Source organism: Acinonyx jubatus, chromosome C2 (assembly GCF_027475565.1).
Source record: "Acinonyx jubatus isolate Ajub_Pintada_27869175 chromosome C2, VMU_Ajub_asm_v1.0, whole genome shotgun sequence".
Taxonomy (NCBI): Eukaryota; Metazoa; Chordata; class Mammalia; order Carnivora; family Felidae; genus Acinonyx; species Acinonyx jubatus.
Window position 1 is genome coordinate 11,277,798 of NC_069384.1, and position 17,555 is coordinate 11,295,352.

General features: G+C 45.3%; 1 protein-coding gene across 1 annotated transcript; it reads left to right on the forward strand.

The window, feature by feature from the left end:
• Positions 1 to 521: 521 nt before the first annotated feature.
• On the forward strand, positions 522 to 10,414 carry ATP5PO (ATP synthase peripheral stalk subunit OSCP). The gene is made up of 7 exons (XM_015062568.3): positions 522 to 631; positions 1,794 to 1,844; positions 2,781 to 2,891; positions 5,558 to 5,687; positions 7,303 to 7,415; positions 9,851 to 9,937; positions 10,233 to 10,414. Exons 1-7 carry the CDS (start codon positions 596 to 598, stop codon positions 10,344 to 10,346), a joined length of 642 nt encoding a protein of 213 aa, XP_014918054.1. The 5' UTR covers positions 522 to 595; the 3' UTR covers positions 10,347 to 10,414.
• Positions 10,415 to 17,555: the final 7,141 nt, after the last annotated feature.

Genomic DNA, 17,555 nt, shown 5'->3' on the forward strand with positions numbered 1-17,555 from the left:
GGATAATCACTCCGCTCTACCCAGGAATCAAGAATTTAGGCACTAGAATCTCACATGCTCTCACAAACCAAAGGCAGTGCTGCGCTCAGGTGAGATGAGGGGAAGGGGGTGTGGAGGTAGAGAGGCAGTCATGGCCCAGACACTGGGCAGGTTGAATCCTCAGCGGGAGCTGTAAGGCTCCTTTGTTTTTATACAGAGCAAGGAACTGCACTTGATACACCCTTTGTTGTGGTAGAAAGAAGGGGTAAACGATGCTAATGATGCTAGTAATGAATGTGAAATAGAACATATGCCACCTATTTATCTAAAAGGAAATTTAAAATCTAGGGAAAAGAAATCCACCCTACTGTAAGGACCATCCAGTAATGCAAACTTTTTATTTTAAGGTGCTGTCCGAGGCCGCTAGCTCTAGAAGTCCAGCCCTTAACAACCACTTCTAAAGACCACAACTCCCAGACTGACCGCGACCTCGGCGCATGCGGCCTGGTGACCTACGCCTACATTTCCCAGCGGCCCAAGCGGCTACGCTGACGCACGCGTGCGCCCTTGCGTCTCTCTCGCTGCCTCGGCTTTGACCTACAGCCACCCGGAGAAGATGGCTTCTTCTGCAGTGTCCGGGCTCTCCCGGCAGGTGAGAGAAGGGAGGTCCTGAAAACTAGCGAGAGGATCCCTTCTAAAGTGACACGTAACAGAGCCCTAAGAGCCACAGAGCGAGACCACAGCTGGGGAAGCGTGGCCGCCATTCAGCGTTGTAGGGCCCTGCGAGTGGGAGCGACGCAAAGCGCTCGGGCGGCCCTACCTCCCTGGACGTCCGCGGGGCTGGCGGTGCAGGGGGACGCGTGCCTGACCTTGGCGTCCCCGAGCACAGCCTCGGGAGCAGCTAGTTTGAGGCGCACGGGAAAGGGTCGGGGGAAGGCTCCCCTGGACTCCGAGGAAAGGATACAGCCCACCCCCAAGTCATTTAACCTTGTCGTTGTGGTCAGACTTGTCAGGGGTCTCTAGTAATGCTAAGGAGTATTTATAAAACACATTTCACATTTTTATAAAGGAAATGAGACCGAAAAGTTTAAATGACTCGTCCTTGGCTGCTCAGCCAGGAAGGGGTAGATAGAGCTGAGATTCGAACCCACACGGTCATACAGAAGATGGAGTTGGAAAGAAAATTCGTGGTCTTTATACTACATAGCAACACTATGCTTTACACATCATGACACCTTACAGCTTAGGTAAGTTTTTCATAAGTGAAAAGGTCTTTTAATCCCTACAACCACTTGTGTTATAGAACAGTTCAGAACTGAAATTATTTGAAGGTGAGCTGTGCCCTTGCAGATGCTTTTTAAGCAACGAGTTCCAACTCTGTTCCTTGATAGACTAGATACCATTTCTCAGAACTAGGGTCAGTTCTCACATCAGACTGCTGCAGTACTAAGGGGATTAATCTTTCTTTTCCGATAGCATTTGGATTCTAAGAAGGTACATCTCTTGCAGACCATGACTGGAATCCTCTCACTTTTTATTAAAATCCTTCCTCACGGGTGGTAACAAATGCCAGAAATTTGGGGTTTCTTGGAACATGTATTTCGTCAGAACTTGTGTTTTCTCTCTCATACTGGTGTGCTAGCCTCAGCCTGTTCATAGCAAACAAGGAAGTTGGTGGGAAAGCAATTTCCCTGGCGGCTATGGATGATGCTCAGTGGTGAAATTTACTCCTTGGGAATAAAGAGCAGCTCGTGTAATCTCCGTGATGATACTAAGAAACTAATCACTTTAAATGTTTTATTATTGTTTTAAAGGTGCGATGCTTTAGTACATCTGTGGTCAGGCCATTTGCCAAGCTCGTGAGGGTATGTCAACTTTTGTTACTAATCGTAAAGTAAATGAACGTGCGCGGTTAGGGCATGGACTTTTGTATAAGTACTACCTAAACCTTTCTGCCTGATTTGTAGGTCCCAAAATGTGATGTGTGCATGGGGATAGGGAATGGAATAAGTTGAATGCCTGGTGTGCAACAGGCCCATGCTTAACCTTTGTGGGAATTTCTTAAAACCCCGTAACAATGATGGGAAATAGCTGGTCTTTTGTTTGCAAAAGAGGAAACAGACTGGGAGAACTCGAGTTTGGTCTCAGAGCTGGACTGGAACTAAATCTTTCTTCAAACCTGAGCTCTTGCACTGCAACCATACAGAACTGCTAAGCATATGTAGTCATATATTGATGGCAGCGCGTAGGAAAAAGCCTACAGTTTTTTGTGAAAAATAATTCAAGCATCAGGCATTCAGTAAGCTGCTAAAGAGCTCCATTAAACTGAACATTGATGGGGAGACACTATAGGGGAAATTTATAGTGTCACCATGAAATGTTTTCTTGGCTCTAACGTGCAAAACTGTCTTCTCTCAGTGTTTAAAATCTCCACTATGTGGAACTGATTAGTTACTGAGTTCAAAGGAAGCATAAGCTCATTTCAGAATCCATGTAATAATTGATTTATAGTTACCGCTGGAAGGGACTCTAGGTACCATATTTCCTAAGCACCACATTTTAAGATGAAAAATTGGAAGCTCAAAAATTGGAAGATTAAGTGACCTAGCTGAGGAAACATCCCTGATTTGTTTGAGAATTGCCATTCAGGATAGCTTTCTGATTCCTTCTTTGGTATTTAAACTTGTTGTGTGCTCTAAACAGTGTATTTTAATATATGTATTTAATCCTGCTGTTGGCAGAATGATATCTGAAGTTATTTTCCTTTTCTCTTCCTCCCCCACCCCATCCTTTTTTTAAAGCCACCTGTTCAGATATATGGTATCGAAGGTCGCTATGCCACTGCTCTTTATTCTGCTGCATCTAAACAGAATAAGCTGGAACAAGTAGAAAAGGAATTGTTGAGAGTAGCGGTAAGTAGCTTTTCTGTTTATTACTTACTAAGTTTCCATCATAGGTTTTTTCCTTATTTGGCCATGTTTCTCTAATGAGGTATATCCTAAGTGAAAATGAACTACAAAAAGAAAAAAGAAAAAAAACCTGTTTTCTGTAATCATGTTGATAGGAATAGTACTGGGTATTGTTATTCTGAACCTGTTGTATAATAGGTACAGGCAGATACGAACAAGGATATTATTAATATTAAGAACCAAGATTTGAGGCTAAGAAGAAATGGAGGTCACCTTTGAAAATCTGTGCTTGTATTTCAGGCAGTTCTAAAATAGTCTTTAGAATGTATTATGACTTGCTTTGCTGGGAATTTTCTTTATGGAGCCTTTCCTCATTTTCAATTTTTTATTTTATCCCCAAGACGTGAGAGGGAAATACCCAAGCAGAGCACTCTGGGCAACAAAATCAGCAAAGGTGTATTGAGCTCCAGTACAGAACTGACAGATGGGGAAGCTACAAGGGACAGTTTATTTTTACACTTTGTTTTTTTAACCTGGAAAGAAGAGTGAATTAATTGAATTAACAGAAGTGTACCAGTGTAACTTGGGAAAATCTGTTGTAATTTTAACCGAATTTTCTAGTTAACACGTTTCTGTCCACTTTGTTGCTTCCCCTTCTCTTGCTTTATAGCTGCCACCTCCGACAAGAAGCTCTGCATTAAAGGAGGAGACGGAGGGGCGCCTGGGTGGCTCAGTCAGTTAAGCCTCTGACTTCAGCTCAGGTTATAACCTCCCGTTTCTGAGCTCGAAGGCACAGAGCCCGCTTCACATCCTCTCCCCCTCTCTCTGCCCCTCCTCCGCTTGTTCTCTCCCTCTCTCTCAAATCAGATAAATAAACTTAAAAAAAGGGGGGGAGAGGGAGACACAGTCTAGCGTATACTCTCTCTAGAGAAAGTTTTGCACTTTTTTAGTTTTATGTTTTAAGAATTTCTTCTATTTTTAATCTTATTTCTGAAGATTTTTTTTTTTATCATACTGTTCAGAAGGAAAAACCCTGATGAGGCTAGTCATATAGGATAATATTTATTCTGTTCATTTTTCATCTCAAGCTTTTTTTTTTTTTTTTTTGGAATTTTTGTCCTAGCAGACAGTAATGTTCGTTCCATATTCCTTTCTCTGTCCAGTTAGCTCTACAGATGATGCTTACTGTCTGAGTTGGTGTGACCAACCCACAGAGTCAACAGCCTTACTGTTGGAGACACTTGGGAGAGGGGTACCAAGAGCAGACAGGATCACACACAGGCATTTTTGGAGGTGATAATTATTGCCCGCTACTTGTCATGTATGGCCATTTTGTTTTGTTTTTTTTTAATTTTATTTTTTTAATGTTTATTTTTGAGAGAGAGAAAGGGACAGAACACAAGTGGGGGAAGGGCAGAGAGAGAGAGAATCTGAAGCAGGTTCCAGGCTCCGAGCTGTCAGCACAGAGCCCGACACAGGGCTTGAACCCACAAACCGTGAGATCATGACCTGAGCCAAAGTCAGATGCTTAACCAACTGAGCCACCCAGGCGCCCCATATATGCCCATTTAAAACCGAACAGTGATATTCACAATGGAGTGACCTAGATTGTGGGTGTTAAGAATGGGGTTTGACTATAACCTGGAAATCAGTTAAGATGTGGAGACGTAGAAAGGAGGCACTTACCTTAAGACTCTTTGTAAATGAAAATTAGCAATTTTTTGGCACTGAGAGGAAAGTGATGCTACACAGGTGCCACTAACTGCCCATCGGATGATACAACAGAGAAAGATGGGAAACACGAAAAACCGGATTACCCAAATGCCAGCTTTTAATTTGCGTAAGTCCTCGATTTTTATGGAAAATTGTTTCTATGGAGCCAGTCGCGTTGAAGTTTTAGCATTAGGTGGTGTATGACAGGTAGCCTGGATTAGAGCAGATTCTGGCCGAGAGCCTGGGAGAAGGTGCTAGCAGTGAGTGAAAGGCTGACAGGTATTTAACTGAAAGATGCCCAAACGGAAACAGCCATTGTTTTGTTAGAACCCTGGTCTGATACTAAGGGGAGCAAGGTGCCGGAAGCTACCCTGGGTCGCTGAGGACAGACATTTATGAATTAACAAAATGGAGACGTGTGGTCCCTCTCCTGGTAGCTGCACTCCCACTGTTCGTCCGCTCTGCCTCCCAGGCTGATTGAGGCTGCTCTGGAAACACCAGAGCTCTCTCACGGGGCTCTGTAAGAGGCAGGACAGAATCAGGATCACTCTGACACAGAGAGGCCCCCCTCCAGGGGAATAACAGGGAGACTTCCTTTGCTGTTAGAGCACCTTTTCAGCTGAGTATTACCCATAGTAAATACATTAACATATGCAGTTCGTTGAATCTCGGCTGCTTAGTTTTTCTGTAATCTCTCTTGAAAAGCAAAAATAAATTTAAGAAACTTCATAAAGTATCTTTAAATTTTTCCAAGAAGTACCATTATATCTTGTGTAAAACCAAGGTATGGTGTATTCTCAAAGGCAGAGAAAATTATTTGATTGTAAATTTTTCTTCATACATGCTTTGAGAGTGCTAATTTAATGAAATACATGATTCATAACAAAATATGTTGTGGCGGCGAGGATCGTTCATGCACTAAAGAGTTGAAGAAGTTATTTTTTTGGTACTTTCAGCAAATCTTGAAGGAACCCAAAATGGCTGCTTCCATTATGAATCCCTATGTGAAGCGTTCCGTGAAAGTGAAAAGCCTAAACGACATGACAGCAAAAGAGAGATTCTCTCCCCTCACATGCAACCTGATCAGTAAGTATTAGATCTTTTCTACTGAAAATCTTGCCACTGGAAGTGTGATCCGTGGACCAGGAACGTCAGCATCACCTACCTGCCTTTTGGCCGCGATCTAAGGAGTTAGCCAACCTAATAAATCAACCTACTGCATTTAACTAGCTCCCCAAGTGAATTGTTTGTGAGTTAAAGTTTGAAGAGCACTGTCTAAAGGATATGACCGTGTAACAAAGTAATTGCAGCCACTACTTTTCAACCCGTGGAGAAGACAGATAGGATTCATAGCAAGGAAACGGTGTGTAACCGGTGGCTGTATCTCTGTCCTCAAAGACATTTGCATTGTTTGGTACATTAGGCTTGCTTTTCAAGTCCCATGGCCAACCCAGAATACATGTTCCAAAGAACATGTATTCATGGCATCATCTTTGAATATAGATAATATGTTAATTTGGGGATTTGTAGCCAAACATTGGAATCTAACCTGAAATATGAAAATCAGGTTGCAGGCCATGGTCAGGAAATTGGTTGGAGATCTGTAAGGCCTCCCCACACACCTGGCTATTTTAAATGCTTGTCCGTGGTGGGTTTTTTTAAACACTGAATATACTTTTTAAATACCAAGCACCATCTTCTTCATTCACATTCTTAAAGGACATTGAATATAGCATTCTAAGGCCACAAATCTAAGTTTGCTTTTGAGGTGAATATAATACCTCGTGAATAACCTAGGGGTTTTTGTTTTGTTACAATAGTATACTAACATACAAATATAATTTGTTGTCAGTTTGGCTTACATACAACACCCAGTGCTCATCCCAACAAGTGCCCTCCTCAGTGCCCATCACCCACTTTCCCCTCTCCCCCACCCCCCATCAACCTTCAGTTTGTTCTCGGTATTTAAGAGTCTCTTATGGTTTGCCTCCCTCCCTCTCTATTTGTAACTTTTTATTTTCCCCTTCTCTTCCCCCATGGTCTTCTGTTAAGTTTCTCAAGATCAGCATATGAGTGAAAACATACCTTTCTCTGACTGACTTATCTCACTCAGCATAATACCCTCCAGTTCCATCCATGTTGCTGCAAATGGCAGGATTTTATGCCTTCTTGTTGCCAAGTAGTATTTCATTGTATATATATACCGTATCTTCTTTATCCATTCATCAGTTGATGGACATTTAGGCTCTTTCCCTAATTGGCTGTTGTTGAAAGTGCTGCTATCAACATTGGGGTACGAGTGCCCCTAGGCATCAGCACTCCTGTATCCCTTGGGTACATTCCTAGCAGTGCTATTGCTGGGTCATAGGGTAGATCTATTTTTAATTTTTTTGAGGAACCTCCACACTGTTTTCCAGAGCGGCTGCACCAGTTTGCATTCCCACCAACAGTGCAAGAGGGTTCCCCTTTCTCCACATCCTCTCCAGCATCTATAGTCTCCTGATTTGTTCATCTTAGCCACTCTGACTGGCATGAGGTGGTATCTCAGTGTGGCTTTGACTTGTATTTCCCTGATGATGAGTGATGTTGAGCATCGTTTCATGTGTCTGTTGGCCATCTGGGTGTCTTCTTTGGAAAAGTGTCTAATGAATAACCTGTTTTGAGTGATTTTGACGTTACTGAGACACCTTCACTTTCCCAGATTTGCTTGCTGAAAATGGTCGCTTGAACAACACCCCTGGAGTCGTTTCTGCCTTTTCGACCATGATGAGTGTCCACCGTGGAGAAGTTCCTTGCACAGTGACCACTGCATCTGTAAGTGACAGCTTGTTGCTGCTGTATTTGCTTTGACATCCGTGCATCGCGTTTTGCATAATGAAAAGAAAAAAAACAGGCTAAAATCCAGAAATCGGGAAAGGTGATTGGTCACCTAGGAGGTTTGCTTCACTTCTTACACGAGCTGCCATGAACCTGCGCTTTAGAGGGGCCGGTGTGTGTCCCGTTAGTGCCTCCCTACCCGCTGACTGTTCGGAAGGACGAGACTGGACTCAAATGTGTTAGGAAGTAGTGGTTTATGTTCCCTCACAAGTTGGAGTTATTTCACAAATCCCTTGGTAAGTAGTCTCCTGAAACTGGACTGTCTAACCTTTGGTGGCAGCGAATGGGAAGGGTGGGAAGGGCAGGCCCTTGTGGAGTTGCTGACGTGGCTGTAATAATAGACCTATATGCCGAGTACTTCGTAATGTATTATTTAATGGCAGCGTTCTATGTGAGGTAGAATTATCCTTATTTTACAGATGAGTGAACCCAGGGAAATTAAGTCATTTGCCCAAAGTGACAAAATAGGGAATCAGGGTTTGAACATGGCCTTCTCTCTCACAAGAGCATGTACCTTAAGCTGCGCCACCTCCCCAGAATTCCTTTTGTTGATGTCCTAAGTACGTATTTTCTCCCTACTGTAGTTCAGACCGCATAGGAAATCAGCCTTGAGGGGCTTACTTCTCAGTAGAAGACGGCGGATTTGCTTGGAATACGCAGCACCTGACCTCATCTAGGTTAATATTTCTGGTATTTCAAAGATACTCTCACTCTCCAAAAGAGCACGGCTTCAGAGAGACATTTTACCCCAGATCATGTATTTGCACGTTTGTAGTTCATAGTCGGTGCCACGAAAGTGCACAACTGACTGCGAATCCTTACAGCTCAGGCATCTGCCCGGGCCCACTGGGCCTGCCCCAGTTCTTGGTGACAGCAGGGCCCAGATGAGGCTTCACCAGGCAGGTCATACCATCCCCGTGGCTGAGCACTGGTATAAATTCTGTCATTCAGTGAGTACAAGGACATGATTTTTTAATTTATTTTTTACTTTTAATTAAAAACCATTTTTTTTTTTAATGTTTATTTTTGAGAGAGAGACCGAGTGTGAGCAGGGGAGGGGCAGAGAGAGAGGAAGACACAGAATCCGAAGCAGGCTCCAGGCTCTGAGCTGTGAGCACAGAGCCCGATGCGGGACTCGAACCCACAAACCACGAGATCATGACCTGAGCCGAGGTCAAACGTTTGACTGAGCCACCCAGGTGCCCCAAGGACATTATTTTTTTTAAAGGGTGCATATTTTTGTAAAAGTTTTTTAGAACCAACTGTTGCTAGTGCAGCAGTGTTTGATGTTGAAACTCCCGGGTAAATAAGTTTCCACTGTTCAAAAACAAAAATTATTCCTTGATTAGTGACTAAGGGCACAGTCTGTAGAAATAGACTGATTTCAAATATTGCAGCAACTGGGACCTTAACCACTCTGAACCTGTTCTCTCCTGCGGGAAATGGGAATAAGAGCCGCTGGCCGCCCAGAGTTGTCCCGGTTAAAGGGGGTGGTGGGTGTGAAATGCCAGCACAGACCGGTGCCTGGCACCCGCTAAGCCTCTGAGTGGGAGGTGTGCACGTACTTCGGAGCTCTGTAACCTTGGAGGCCTGGCGAATGATGTCTTGATTAAACACCAGCAGACTTTCACACCAGCTCCCCCAAGAGGCGTTGTTAGATCTTTGCGAAGATGGAAAGCCTTATCTGCTAGCTTGTGGACCCTTAGGTGTGGGGGTAGAGAGAGAGGATTTGTGACAAGAGGCCGCTCCTTCAGCCTTTCTCACTCTGCCCTCACCAGGAGTAGGAGTTGAGGCAGAGAGAACACAGGCTGACGTCTGAGTGCTGGCTCTGTCAGAGTCAAGTGCAGAGCCGTGCGGCCAGGCGTTCCCCGTGAGGCTCGGAGTGCAGCGTGCTTCTAGAAGCTCCTGGGAACCAGAGGTCTTAGAGATGCTAGAACCGGGTCAGATTGCAGCTCTCCATCCAAGGACATAGTGGCCTCCTGCCATGCCCACAGGGCTGCACAGGAGAGGCCTGTGTCCTCAGGCATCATTAACTTCAGTATTGGGGGGGGGTCCTCCTCAGTCGTGTCTAAGTCGTACCGCTGATACCAGGGAGCAGAGACGGGGAGGGAGTGGCATTTATGGGCATCAGTGACCCGCCCAATGAGCTCGCCGAGGTGTTCTTGTGGGCCAGGACATCGGCATGTTCCCGGCACACCAGCGGTGTGAGTAACTTGCAGTGCAGCTCCTGGAAGGGCCCAGAGACCACACAGGAATTCACAAGGCCTGTCGTGCTGATGTGTGCCAGGGGTATTTTCTTCCTGAGCTTTTACGTGGAAAGTTCTGTTCTGCTCTATCTACTTAATTAAAGGATGGTTTTGTCCTTTTTTTAGCCTTTAGATGAACCCACTCTTGCTGAATTAAAAACAGTCCTGAAGAGCTTCCTAAGTAAAGGCCAGGTATTGAAATTGGAGGTTAAGGTAGGTTTTTAATTATGTATGGTGTGTTTCCTCAGGTTCTTTGACACTGTTGAGTGGCTGTAGAAACTGAAAAATTAAATCTCACCAAATACTAAATTGTTTCTAATAGAAATTTTATGTTCTCAATTTAAATGATTATGGATTCCATTCACAATCTGACTTCTTTTTTCTAGACATAATGATAACATCTTACATTTGTACAGCATGTAGACTTTTCAAAGTACTTTTTCATCTTTCTGTTCGATCGATGAAATATCAATGCTTTTCCACATTTCCAACCTATTTTCTTTCCTAGATTGATCCGTCCATCATGGGTGGAATGATTGTCCGTATTGGAGAGAAATATGCTGATATGTCTGCGAAAACCAAGATTCAGAAGCTGAGCAGGGCCATGCGGGAGATTTTCTGAAAGTGTTGATTTTCTGTCCATGAAAATCCCTAAACTTGTAGCAACAATAAAATGCTTCCTGAACAGAACATATACTGTTTACTATCTTTTTTGAAGTGGAAATACAGAGAACCTTATTTTCTATCTTTCTTTCAGAATCCGCCCAGCTAAAAGGTTAAAAGCCCCGTTGGTTGGAGATTTTAGTTTGTGTTGATTACTCTTAGGAATTTATGGAAGCTTGTGTCATTAGGAAGAACTGTTAACATTTATTGAGGCCTTTATTGCAGGCACCATTAAGTCCTTAATGTGTCTTACCTCACGACCTTGGCCTCTGGGCTCAGAGCCCGGGGAGGGGCTGACCCTGCGGGCGGAGTTGATGCCAACAACCAGGCCAGTTACCGCCCCGGAGTTTTAGTTGTCGGTGCCCATGTCCAGTCACAGATCCTGAAAGCGGGCCTCCCAGCCCCCAGGACCTGTGCTGGTCAAGACATTGGCAGCTGCCCCTCGCCCTCCTGCTTCGTGCTTCTTAGCAGCTTCCGCGGCACGTGGACCCACGCCTGTTGCTGTGCGCCGAGGTCCAGCATCAGCCAGGTGAGTGCGTGTGTTTAAGGTACTGCAGACAGGGCCAGCTTGTGCCATCTGACCATTCTAACAAGTTCTTAAGTCCTGTGCATCTTGTTTTAAACCCAAAGTGACCCGTCTTAACAGTCCTGCCCTTCATCTTCTAGTAAATATAAAGGCAGTGACGCTCTATATAAAAGCTCTCGGATTCTGGCTAAAAAGCAGTCTTCATTCTGGAATCTACTAGAAGAATGCCATTAATCTAACAAGGATTCGTTCCCTCCCTCCCACTGCGGGCAGAGGTCTGGATCAGAGCTGCGCACTCAGCAGAGGGCAGCAGGGTAGCTGTCGCGACCCCTGTGAATGTCCTCACAACCGAGGACTGGCCAGGAGCTTCGGCCCAGATAGGAAGTGGGGACGTTCTCCCCGCCGCAGGCAGCTGTGCTGGCGGTGGCCGCACCGCTCGCTGAAGGCACCGTTCTGGCTGAACTGCCCGTTGGTCCTGCTGATTCTCCCAAGACCTTTCCGGCCAACCAGCAGACGGGCAGCGGAGTCCCGTTCCCACAGGCTGCGCCCAGACAAAAGGCAGTTCTGCTTCTCTGATAATCAGCTGATCTGAAAGGGTGGCCTGAAGGCATTTCTCCGAGACTCCCACTCTGTGTGTGGCCACTGCACTTCAGGTTGTGAAGTACATCCCGACGGACTGGAACCTTGGGAGTACCCGGCACAGGCCAGGCACGGCGATACTACGCCCATACCACCAGAAAGTTCTGTAAGTAAAGGGACGTGACGCCATCTACAGGGAAGTTCGTGATGTCGACTCCGGCTGCTCTGCACCCTGGGACGGTAGACTGGCAGCTAGGAATGTGCCCTGGAGCCCCCCAGGGGGTGTGGGTGCGAGCCTGCTCTGCTGCTTCCCACGGGTGGGGCACCCCGGCTCCTCCACGCCTGGCTTTCGTCCCCTGTAGACGGAAGCGATCATGCTCACTTCCAGAGGGGCCGCAACAGGGAAGCAAGAGCACGAGCCAGTGCGGGGAGGCGGAGGCGGAAGGGTGGCAGTAAACATTGATTACTGGCTCCGTGGCCTGCCACTTCCCTGGGTCGTGTGACCCCAAGGATTGCTGAAACGCAGCACCCACCTGACACATTATGGTCACGTGGCAAAGTCCCTCCGGTACTGCCTGCAGAAATCTGTCCTCAGGGTTTGTCCAGCACTCCCGGTCCCTGATAGGCCATTAGGATGACTCCTGCTCCATTGGTCCTCCAGGAAGGCCTCCCCTAGTAAAATACGCTGATCCTGACATACCCCCCTCCCAAATAGGATGCTGCTTTTGAGGCCACTTCGTGTATCTTGACGCTTTACAACAACTCTGTGATACAGGTGGAGCAGAGATACCGCCTGAGGAGAGAGATTGAGGGGCCCTAGCGTTTGCTCAGTGTCACGTGCTCGACTGGCTGTTGGATCACGTCCCTGAGCCCTGTCTGCCTTCATCCTAGCTTGCCTCGTGCCTACAGCCAGCCCGACACCGCACCAGACGGCATCCCACACGCGTGAATCACCGTAAAACCACAAGCTTCTAAGACACCGGACGACTGATGGACAAAATATCTTTGGGAGGGGGGTACCCCGGGGGGTTCGCTCAGTTAAGCGTCCAACTCTTGATTTCAGCTCAGGTCGTGATCTCACAGTCGTGAGATCGAGCCCCACATCAGGCTCCACGCTGAATATATACATATATGAGTACCGTAATATTGCCCGAATCCTTCAGAGCAAATCCAACAAACAACCTTCCTGTTGGTTGAGCACATAGAATCAGAGGACGTGTACGAAATGCTTCAAACACGGCCTTATGTGAGCACCAGATCAGCCGTGGGTTACCCTACCCACAGATCTGCGTACAGTGGTAAATTTTAAAGGAAAAGTTTAAAGAAAAATTTTAAAGCAACCTAAAGATGTTGGGATTGTTTGAATAACTTACAATACATTTAGACAATGAGATACTATGTAGTCCTAAAAAATCAAGTAGTGGGGGCACCTGGGTGGCTCAGTTGGCTAAGCATCTGACTCGATTTTGGCTCAGGTCATGATCTCATGGTTCATGAGATCGAGCCCCATGTCAGGCTCTGTGCTGACAGCACGGAGCCTGCTTGGGACTCTGTCCCTCTCCCACTCACGCTCTTTCTCTCTCTCTCTCAAACTAAATACACTTAAAAAAAAGTCAAGTTGTGGATAAATATATAGCTGATTTAAAAGAAAGCAATCAACAAAATATAAGTGAAAAGCTTTCTATAAATTATGTAATTGAACATTGCCTTGCATAAGGGAAGTGCTTGGTGTGTATTAGCTATTAAGTAATGTAAACATCTAACACATACACACACACACACACACACGCACACAGAGCAAGAAAATACAGGAATAATGAGCATCAAAATGTTAACATTTATTTTTGTGTGGAAGAATATCTCCACTAATTGATTTTATTTCCTTTGTATTTTTCTGAGCTTGCTGAATTTTCTGCATTAACAAATGTTCTATAATTAGGAAAAAACAATAAATATTCTAGAATAAAATATTTCCTACTAAATTTGGTTCAAGAGGTACCTACTTAACATGCTTTATATCAGCAATTCCTTCCACTCTCTGAGCTGTGCAACGGGACCGTGTCGATCGCAGAGACAATGAGTTGTAGTTTGGAAAAGTACTATTTTCTTGGTTTATAATGATTTTAATTTTTGAAACTTCAAATAATAACCAAGAAAAGCACAGGGTTTTTATGTTTACCAAAAATGGGACCTACTGATTTAAAAATAGGGCAAAGACATGCTATTTTATTGTGAAAATGTTTTTTAAGGTCCTATAACAATTCAACTGGAGTTCAAGCCAACCCAAGAACTGTAATGTCTATTTAGTTTTGGGGGGGGGGGGGGGAGGGGCAGAGAGAGGAAGACACAGAATCCAAAGCAGGCTCCGGGCTCTGAGCTGTGTGCACGGAGTCTGATACAGGACTTGAACTCACAAACCACAAAATCATGACCTGAGCTGAAGTGAGATGCTTAACCGGGTCACCCAGGCCCCACGACCTCAGAACTTTAACACTGGTTCACATTCAGAGAAATCAGTGATGAAATAGGAATTTTGCCTTAAAACCAGATCAGAAGAAAATGCCATAAGTCATCCCCTAAAATTCAGGTAACAGTAAAATTCAGTGTTGGGTCTGCCAAGGGCGCCCAGGGTTACGACTCAGGGTTATGAACACGCAGCGTTGTCTGCGTCGGAAACTTCACGGAAAGCCAGAGCAATCCTCGGAATGTCCTGGTAAGACAAGCTGAGCTGTGTGCTCACCCCTCAGCACCCCTGGCATTTCTGCTGCCACCGCTCAGAACTGCTCAAGTTCTCGGAAGGAGTCGGTACCAGGAGATGCATTTCTACCTGGAACCACCATTTGTGTGCAGAAAGCATGGGAAGGGTGGTGGGTTTGGTCCACTTAGTTGTCCTTCCCCAACTCCAGCCTTCCCTGTGGGAGAAGGAAGCACACAGGAAGGGGAGCCATTGGCCAGGCTCTCTGTTTCCTGCCTGCTCAGAAGGGAGGTGGGGCAGAAAGAACCCGAAACAATCCACCGGAACAGGGTTGGCTTTCTCGTTTTATTCATGAACCATGTGAATTGAAACCGTACAGGTCAAAATGAACAAAGAGCTGTTTTGAAGAGATTGTTCTTTCTAGGGTCAAGATACACAGGAATAGCCATCTGTACTGGTGTCGCTACTGGGTTAAGAAAAACAAAAATCAGTTACCATAATCTGAATCAGTAAAATGTAACGTTTCATACATAAGGTGCCAAAAGGAACACTCGACCAGGAGAACTAACCTCAGCTTCTTTTAAACAAACAAAAAAAGCAACCTAATGTCTTGGCCCTGCTTCATCAAACCTTGGACGAATACATAATTCTACAATTTATAATAGAGTCTAATAATGTTTAGAGCTCCATTGACATTACATATCAGACAATATAGTCTCCCTTTTATGGAAAATTAACCAGTACCATTATCTGGCAACAGAAGTATATTACAGTCAACAGGACATCCACGGCGGGGGTGAGGGGTGGCTGAGTCTCACCCCCGGGGAAGGGTTGTGAGGGAAGCAACATGCCACCAACAGTGGGACCCATTTGTCACGAGAGACTCGTGTCAGACTGATACATTCTTTTCCAAACAGGTAAAGGCTAGCTGGAGTGGCCTGCAGGCACTGCTGGGTAGGACCCCCAGGCTCTGGCTTTTCCTGTCCCCAAAGTTTTCTGAACTACGGCCCGAGGAGCAGTTGACTGGCTAACTCATTCCCACTCAGCCCTGTTGCTACCCCAGCCAAGAGGGCACGGCGCTGAGAAAGGTCAACACCTATGCTGGGCGGATGGATCAGAGCTGGTCCAGTTCTGACGAACTGGCCTGAGATGCCCAGCCCCCTGCCCCCAGGTTGAGCTTGAACAAGGAGATCTCTGAACGGCCCCATCTTTGGGAAGAAAGTCAGTTACATCCACCAGGACAGCTCCTCAAGGTGATTTGCAGATTCCTCGTATGCCTCAACAGATTCCAGGAAGCTCCCAGAAATCACAGCTTCCCACCCTGGAAGTCCAGGAATCACTTGGACTCCAACGTTCACTGATCTCAGGCTTATCAAAAAGGAACTTCCACTGCTGGTTAGCGGCAAGAAGCACGTAGCTAACCGTTGAAAGAAACGTTGAAAACCCGGCGCTCACACTCCCCACGAGTCCCTGCAAGCCATCGGCCCTACACTCTCCACGGCAGTGACCCCCATGCAGTGCCCTGTCTTACCAGGAACTATTTGCTTTGTGGCATCACTTCCAGTCTGTTGGGGGAAGCTGGCCCCCCAGCTTGTCACCTCCTGAAATGACTTCCAACTGTATCTCTCAGGGGTTTAGGCATCGAGTTTCACGGGCTTTTGTGTTGTATCTTCTCCTCGGTGGCCTGCAGGGACATTTCTGGTGGCAAGTCTGTGCCCTAGAAGCATCTTGGGCTACTGCCTCTTTTCTGGAAAGGGGAAGATGAGGAAGACATCTTGCCCCTGGGATCTCCATTAGGGACACCGGCATCTCAGGAGACTGCTCTGCCCTGCTTGTTTTGTGTGCCCAGAAACTCCAAATTTCACTCTTCAACCCACCCAGCTATGCAACAGGCAAAAGTGGCGAAGACACCCGGGGAAATTTCATTGAAAAGGCAAACATCAAAGGGATGTGCCCAATCTATCCAGGAATCTAGGAAGAGTACTGCAAAGGGTGACCTGGAAGTCGGGGGTGGGGGGGTAGGGAGTCCTTCCCACGTTCTGAACTCTCTAGAAGGATGTTTGGTTCAGGCCTGAATTCCTCATCAATCTGCCAGAACTCATGGAAGCCTCTGTGGCACATGGATCTGATGGGAAACAGGCTCTCAGTACTCTCCTCCTTCCAGACACAACCACCTTCCAGAATGTTACCTGTTCAAGTCAGTTTTTAATGAAACACCAAGGTCCCACCCGAGGTCATGGCTACAGGATATGTTTCATTTCTTCATACCACCCATTTCATTTAAGCTAACCATATTCTCTGCCCCCAAAATGACTTCTTTGAATTTCTAACATATGCAACTTAGATTTTCTTTTTAATATAAGAAATTTAGTTGGGCTGAACCCAAGTAATCTGATTAAGTATTTTCTACTCCCGGAATAGGTTTTTAATTTTTTTTTTCTATACTTTTATGCACTTAAATTAGATTCCTAAAATACTCTCATTATACATACAGAAAAATAATCTCTCAATGACGAATCACATTTTACAATAACAAGTTAAATATTTTGACTACAGACTCTATGTTAGTTTATGCAACATTTACCAGCATAGCCTCTTACATACCATATATACAGTTAGTCATGGACATTCCCATAAACACACAGCAGAGATTTCATGACAAACCTTTTAAAGAGCATAACTTTTTCACTTTATGGATTGGAATTCTGCATTTTTCTTAGCTGGAAACTGTATCAAACGCAGAAAACCAGATGCCAAGAGCTGATTATCATACACAGGACATTTTTTGTTGTAGATTTTTCATCTATATACATGTATTTACACATATGTTGACCACCTATAGACGTGAGGGTACAAAGCTAATGTAGCTAAGGCAATACAACATGAATTATATGATTGCCAACTTCTCAATCTACGCAGGGCTACGGAAGGTAGAAGGAAGGGGGCCAGGAGGGTATAGACTTCAGCTAGCTGGGTTTCAGCAGACAACATCTAAAGCTGGCTTCACAGTTCAAAGACACTTGCGCTATTGGCAATGCATGTTTTCGATGCATGTGTAAAAATAAATATCATTACCAAAGATCTTGCCAGAATATCTACTTTCTGACACAGTGACTATTTAGCAGATGACATCTTAAGGATGTTGATTGGTAAAATGTGCATCAAAACGTTCATTTATGAAAATTAACGTGAACACAATGTTAATTACTCTGGAATTCACTTTCAGTAGTTTGGAAGGTTGCATTACGTGTAGCAACAAAGCTATAATTCGCTACTTCATTCAAAGTGACGCAGTCATATCCACACAAGATGAATGCGCAACGTCTGTGCAACTTTCCGTCAATATTTTTACTTAGCAAGCTTTGGGA

Coding starts and splice junctions, on each gene's coding strand:
- ATP5PO (XM_015062568.3), top strand. CDS start 596: ATGGCTTCTTCTGCAGTGTCCGGGCTCTCCCGGCAG. Junction 5,688..7,302: donor CCTCACATGCAACCTGATCA/GTAAGTATTAGA, acceptor TCACTTTCCCAG/ATTTGCTTGCTGAAAATGGT. Junction 7,416..9,850: donor GCACAGTGACCACTGCATCT/GTAAGTGACAGC, acceptor TCCTTTTTTTAG/CCTTTAGATGAACCCACTCT.